General features: G+C 40.3%; 2 protein-coding genes across 2 annotated transcripts in view; both read left to right on the forward strand.

The window, feature by feature from the left end:
* Positions 1-959, forward strand: part of ndufb6 (NADH:ubiquinone oxidoreductase subunit B6) — a 4,480-nt gene extending 3,521 nt beyond the window's left edge. Inside the window, exons 3-4 of the mRNA XM_015384881.1 lie at positions 688-732; positions 856-959. Of these exons, the coding sequence (XP_015240367.1) occupies positions 688-732; positions 856-921 (111 nt within the window). The 3' untranslated portion in view covers positions 922-959. The remainder of the gene's footprint in view (positions 1-687; positions 733-855) is intronic.
* Positions 960-2,039: 1,080 nt separating this feature from the next.
* topors (topoisomerase I binding, arginine/serine-rich, E3 ubiquitin protein ligase) lies at positions 2,040-6,471 on the forward strand. Its single transcript, XM_015384872.1, has 2 exons — positions 2,040-2,174; positions 3,636-6,471. The coding sequence occupies exon 2, from the start codon at positions 3,639-3,641 to the stop codon at positions 5,982-5,984; it is 2,346 nt and encodes a 781-aa protein (XP_015240358.1). The 5' UTR covers positions 2,040-2,174; positions 3,636-3,638; the 3' UTR covers positions 5,985-6,471.
* Positions 6,472-6,914: the final 443 nt, after the last annotated feature.

Raw genomic sequence — 6,914 nt, forward strand, 5'->3', positions numbered from 1 at the left:
ACTCCCAAGTTTGCAAACTCAGATGAAGTGACATCTTGCAGGCTAGATGAACAGTTTAGAAGGATGAGAGGTGCGTGAATCATATCTGAGCATTAGTGAGTGTGCATATGTGTGCCAATTAAGTCCATAAAGCACTGTTCCCAGGGACAATGTCCTTGAAATATGTAACAGTAAACAAAATAAAAAAAAATGGCTCAGTTAATCACAAATGGCTCAGTTAATCACAAACCACCCATAATCACTGAATTAGGCTAAACTAGAATGTTCAGAGTGAAAATTGAAAAGCCGAACCAGACTTCATTGCATTAAATATTGCAACTTTCTTTTCTTCCCACTTCTTTTTTCAATACCTATAATGTGTAAAGAAAAAAAAAAAAAAAAAAAAGAGAAAAAATGATTTTGTTAAATCAATATTATCTAAGTAAATGTATTGTGTCTATTTCTATATGCAAGGATTATGTACAGCAAGTTTAAGTTTAAGCACCTCGCTGGTTTTTAAAACTTTGAGTTTGTTTTTAGGGTAACTTGTGACTTTCAAGTTGGTCCTGATTATCTATTATAGCTATGTGGCCGTGTTCACTTTGACTTTTATCATTAAACGTTATTCTTATTAGTGTTATTGGTAGGTGAATAAAACCTTTTCTGATCAGGACAGATACTAATTAATGCTGCCATCTTTCTTCACAGCAAAGACCTTATGGCATTGTGGAACTAAAACCCAAGCTTTTCCCTGTAAGTATAAATTATTCTGACTTGTTGACACTCGTTTTTAGATGTTACATGTGGACATCGTTATTTCTTTAACTGTGACCTCATACTCTTACTTTCTGAGTCGTTGTTTTATTTTGTTCTCAGGGTGACACCATTCTGGAGACGGGGGAAGTTGTTCCTGATCTCCCCGAGACCCATGGCCATCACTGAACTTTGAATAGTTAATTCATTTCATTGAGTGTTTGTTGTAAAAACTGTATATTCCAATAAAAACAAAAATATGGCTTTAATGATTGATGAAATGTTTGGTTATTTTTAATTTAGTAGTTATTCTTCATCTCTCTTTTAAACAGCAGTTGTTTTAATTTAGAAAACTGAACTTCATAAGGATAAAGATGGGGGCAATATTGGAGGTGAATGTTTTTGTTTTTTTTGGTTATTAACATGTAATATTAACGAGACATTTTTTTGGTTTACTTTGCACACAGAATTGAAGTTGCTTCATCAAACTTATTGATGCTATTAGTAATTGTGTTTTATTTTGCTGGATGCAGCATCGGATGTGATGGTTTTCTTGCATGGAGAATCTTTAAGTGATGACCTCACTTAATCTGTCTGTAATTTCCACCTTGGTCTTCAGGAGGTCGCTCTCTACCATCAATGCGAGTTTTGGCTTGTTATTTTGGAAGACAGAGCAATGACCTAAACCTACTTAAGCTGCAGACTGCCTTCCAAAATGTCATCTTCACTAATCATATTTCTTGATTGACAAGGTTCTCATACACAGATGCTGCCCAACATGCTTAACTGTTTTTTGTTTTTTAATTAAAGGTCTTTTTCTCAAACAGAATAAATTTATTAAAGCTCATCTCATTTGAATAAAAGGCATGCTTCCAGTATGCATAGTTTTTCTAATAGATATAGTTTAGCTCCTAAGGTGGCTCTTTTACAGATTAAGCTTTGTCTTCAAGGTTTCAGTCCTTTCTTGCGCAAAGTTTCGAGACTACATAGTATGATTGCTGACTTCCCAGGTTTGTTCTATGCCCTTGACTCTTAATCTCCGGTAACATTGATAATCCTACTTCTATTTTGTAAATTAGGAAAAAACGAATTTCTTTTTTTTAATTGTGTGTGTGTATATATATATATATATATATATACACACACACACAATTAAATTCAGTCTTATTTGTCTTCAAAAACCTTGAATTTCACTTTCCTTTCAAGCTGTGATTTAAAGCACGTCAGTATTTTCAAAGTTAAACATAAAATGTGAGCTTACTTTTAAGAGGCTTTTATTTTGAAATGCGGAAGTTGTCTCAAGAACTACCTGTAATGCCTTAAGTTACAAAACGTCAGGAAGGAGATGTTTGTCCGTAAAATTACCCTGAAATGAGCGAGTTTCCCCCAGAACAGCAGGGAAAATCAGTTACCGACTGTAAACTCGTTCTACAAATTAAAAGGTAAATGTTTAACAACTTTTCCTTAAGCCGTATTTTACCAGCTGTAGTTCTTCCAGCCTTCCTAGCTTAGCTAGCCTGCTAACTTTCACCAAGTTGATCTGTAAACAGCTTTTCGTTATTTATTTAGCTCTTGTAATATAAACATGTGCAAGAGAAAAGTCTACGTAAACGTTGGCGTTTTTTATTTATTTATAATTATTCACAGTAACTTGCATTAAATTCCAGAAATCACAATAGTTGTGGTAGTCTTTAGCTGTCCCGGGTATCTTGGTTTTAGAATGGTTAGATTTGTCTTTTTCGCATTTGTTGACCTTACATGTTTATATGTTGGTTTACCCAAAGCAAGACCCCGTGTACACCGGTTTTTCTACTTAAAAAGGTTTGCTTCGGTATCAATAACCTTGAATAGACGACCTCTCTGCTTTTATAGATATCCCCACGAAACCAAAAACATGTAACTTTTACATATAAGCCCATGTTCTTCAATAAAACCTGATATATTTTTAGGGAAAATAAATGCTAAACAATCCTTTAACCATAACAATACTCGTATTGTTTTGTTTTTTTAAATCAGTGAATGCATTACATTTCATAAAATGTACTCCTAAGTTCAATATGGGGGGTTTTGTAGATAGGGCTCTAAATTGTTTTCTACCTGTAGAAAGTTGCTCTGATTCATGTTGGATGAGTGATCATTATTTATCATGTGTATGAATCCTGGATTACAACCTGATCATTTTTATTAGTAGTAGTAACCCAGAAACTTCAACCAGATGCATTAGTGCAGTTTTGCATGGGTCTCACCTCAAACTTTTCAAACATTAATATTTTTTCCCCCCCCATCTCTATTAGCCTAGTAAACTAGCCCCACCCGCCAGCGGCCAAAATAATTTTTGCCTGCGAATGGTCTAGCCTCGATCAATGCCCCAGGCCCTAGAACTGGCCGGCCAATCACAACACAGAGATGTGTTTTGAATTTCTGGATGCAAAGAGGGCGGCGTTTTGAGGGCATGACAACAAAGCTGCGCAACGCTGGAGTTTACAGATGGCAACACCTATTGAACAGTACTCATTTGACTCTTTGAATCAGTTTTACAAGGATTAGACTCAAGGTTTTTGTTGAAACATGAGCAGGAAGAGGCTCTACGCTCAGTCATTTTTAAGGACGTATTCATCGTTTTAACGACAGGCTGTTTTGTTTATACTCCCCCACCAGCTTTCTGTCGCACTTACTATGTCACAGTCAGTTACGTTCATTGGTCAGAGCGTTGGCCAATAGGCACAGACATGGTTTGAAAAACAATGGGTCGTTTTCCTCAACAAACTTCCGATGTCTCATTCACAGGGGCCAGAATAAATTACACATTTATTACACATTTAATTTCACATTTAGTCTGCTTTATCAGGCTACATCTCTTTGTAATTGAGTTGTAAAATGCGTTTGACTTTCTTTCTTCTCAGATCATGTCAGCAATCAAGGTTGCCCTGCAGCAAAGCCCGAAGGGTAGACGAAGTAAAACCGCAAAGACAATGTCTGCCGAAGTGTCTCCAGACTCCAAGTGCCCCATCTGTTTGGATGCATTTCATAACATGTCGTACTTGGACCGCTGCCTGCACAAATTCTGCTTCCGCTGTATTCTGGAGTGGTCGAAGAACAAACCCGAGTGTCCACTTTGTAAACAGCCATTTAGTTCAATCTATCACAGCATAAAATCGGACCAGGACTTCCAGAAGTATGAGCTGAAACAGCAAGTGGATAATTCCTCCTTTGGTTATTTCGAGGGAGTGCGGTTTAGGTACCGAACGACTCTCACTGGAGTTCATCGACAGATGAGGAGAACCTCTCCGCCTCCAGACAACGGTGTAATGTTTGAAGCCTCTGCAAATTTCCAACAGCAGCGGCAGGATCGTTACATTCGACGCATGATGAGTAGGTTGGCGGCTAAGAGGAGAGCTGCGAGTGAAGGCAGGGCTGTGAACAACGTTAGGGAGCAGGAAATGATCAACTTCAGGAGGGAGCTGTACCGACGGGGGGTGAGGGTTCAAAACGTGAGAGACGGAGGGCGCTCCCGAGACACCTCTGCTGAATTTTACCGAAGAAATCCCGCCTGTCTACATAGACTGGTCCCGTGGTTGAAAAGGGAACTCATGGTGCTTTATGGGGCCCACGGCTCTCTGGTCAACATAGTTCAGCATATCATCATGTCACGCATCACACGCTACGACATGGAGGACGGGGCCATCCAGGGAGAACTCAGACCCTTTCTGCAGGGCCGGACGGAGCATTTTCTGCACGAATTTATCAATTTTGCAAGGTCTCCCTTCAATATGGAGGCCTATGACCAGCATGCTGTTTATGACTGCCCAGCGCCCTCTTCAAATGAGCACAGCAGCTCCAACTCATCTGTAATCGCCATCTCAGAGGAGGAGGAAAGCTCTGCCGATGTGGAACCTCCTGGGATCGCCGCTTCTGCTTTGGGTCAGTCTTTATGGGACGATGAGACACCAGGGCCGTCATATTCTACTGCAGCAGAGACCAGCAGACCACAACTTGGTTCAGTCCTGGAATTGGACTCAGAGAGCAGCTCAGAGGAGGAACCGCTAGAGCTTAATGTTTCTCCACAAGAGATTACATCGCATAGCCCAGTCAATGTTGCTTGTGCTGAGCGCACAGATAACGGCTGCACGTCTCCTGACAGTGACGACTGTGTTATAGTGGGATACATTAAGCCAGCGGCAGAGCGGACTCCAGAGCTGGTCCATCTCTCCTCTGACTCTGACGACTCTTCCATTGAGGAGACCAAGGACGCTCCCATCCAGTCCCAACACATCCGTTTCACCAGCTGTAGCCCTGCTGCTTCACACAGAAGCGATTCTAGTAGGGCTAAAAATGTCCAAACAGACCACCGACATCGGTCGTCTTCAAAAGACAGACCTAAATCAAAAGTACACAAACACTCCAGAACGGATAAACGATTTGAAGAAAGAGAAAGAGCAACGGAGAGACGCAAGTCGAAGGAGAAAGAGCACAAGAGAAAGAAGAGCAACTCGAAGAGCAGAGGGAGCAAGCACTCCAGAAGTCCGGTAATTTCTCACGGCAGTTTCGGCTCTCATTCCAGCAGTGGACACTTCTCAAATAGTGACAGAGTCCACGCGGAGAGGGACAGCTACCAGTCATACACCCATTACAGGCATGAGAGGAACGGCAGCGTGACTCACTACACACAGAGGCGGTCCTACTATTACAGCAGCCGCACGTACTCACCCTCTGAGTCCAGGAGTCGCAGCAGGGACTCCTCTCAGAGAAGACACAGGAGGCGGCCCCGATCCGGGTCTCAGTCCAGCCGATCCCCTTCGCCTGATAGGAGGTCTCATCATGACAAGCCTGGAGGCAAAAGGAAATGCAAAGCAAAACATCTGGAGGAGCCACCCAAAAAAGACCAAAACCTCTCCAACGAAAGCGACTCGGTGTCTGTAACGAAACACAAGAAGAAAAGCAAAGAGAGGCACCATAAAAAACCTAAAGACAGGTCGAGGAAGAGGAGCGGGAGCAGAGAACTTGACAGTGAACGACACAGACACCACCATAAGAAGAAGAAGAAACACAAAAAGAAAAGTAAAAAAAGCAAGAGCACTGAGCGCAAATCGAAGTCCTCAACAAATGTGATCACCATCGAAAGCGACAGCGAGTCTATTGCCAATCAGGGTGTCAGTCCTGTCAGCAGGACCACTGAAAATCCCTCTGACTGCGCTGCTGCTGATGACAGAGTAAACCTCACGCCTGCGGACCACAGTTTACAATCACATTGATGCATCGAACCTTCATTTCTACAACTGCCAACAAGTATTTCACATCAGAACTATTTCTGCTATGTTCAAGGTTACAAAACCACACAGGAAACTTTAAATGGTGTCTAATTACTGTTTTTTATTGATAAAATGTTTTCTTACAGTAAAATTCATTTGTCAGCCATGCATCAGGCAAGCAATCATCTCTATATTCAAAGCAGCAATTTTTTATTCAGTATCGACTCCATATAAAGTATGTCCTAAATCAAGCTGTTTTATCCTGAACACAACAATGTAAGCAAGGGAGAGGTAAACCTATTTGGAGTTAGATCTTTTGTGTAACAATAAGCTCTTATTTTGTAAAACAACAAAGTATAATTTTTGCAATTCAATATGCAGTAGTCGCTGCTCTTTCAGGGATTTAAGTACCTTTCTGTTTTTATAGATCTGTAATATTTATGGGTAATTTTAGCTCTAAGTGGCTCAGTTACGATGGTATTTTGACTTCAAAATGGACTTGTATTGAGTTTTCTTTTAAGAATAAATTTGAATGGGTTACTGTATTTCCTTTTTTTATTTACTGGTAGCATGAAGATGGTTGTTTATGATTTAATTTCCTATTGGACTTTTGGATTCATTGTTTCTTTAATTGGATGCAAACAAAGCACCTGCTTCACTTATTGGCACTCCTAATAAAGATATAAAAAATCTGGAAATTATTGATCATAATCATACACTGCAAAGGTATACTAATACAACCTTTAAGTACAGTATATGTATTAAGTGAAGCAGGTGGAAGGGATGCATTAAAAGTGTTACAGAGCAATTAAGTGGCGTGTAGGTTCTTGGCACCTAAACAATTCCTAATAAACAACTACATTAAAGGAGGTAATGCACCATTCAAGCTTCAAAACGGGCAAGAAGAGTGAGAATGTCTTTTAGATAAGGCTG

Source organism: Cyprinodon variegatus, unplaced genomic scaffold (genome assembly GCF_000732505.1).
Source record: "Cyprinodon variegatus isolate N-32 unplaced genomic scaffold, C_variegatus-1.0 Scaffold326, whole genome shotgun sequence".
Lineage (NCBI taxonomy): Eukaryota > Metazoa > Chordata > Actinopteri > Cyprinodontiformes > Cyprinodontidae > Cyprinodon > Cyprinodon variegatus.

Excerpts from the sequence above, each read along its gene's own strand:
- topors (XM_015384872.1), top strand. The coding sequence starts at position 3,639 with ATGTCAGCAATCAAGGTTGCCCTGCAGCAAAGCCCGAAGGGTAGACGA.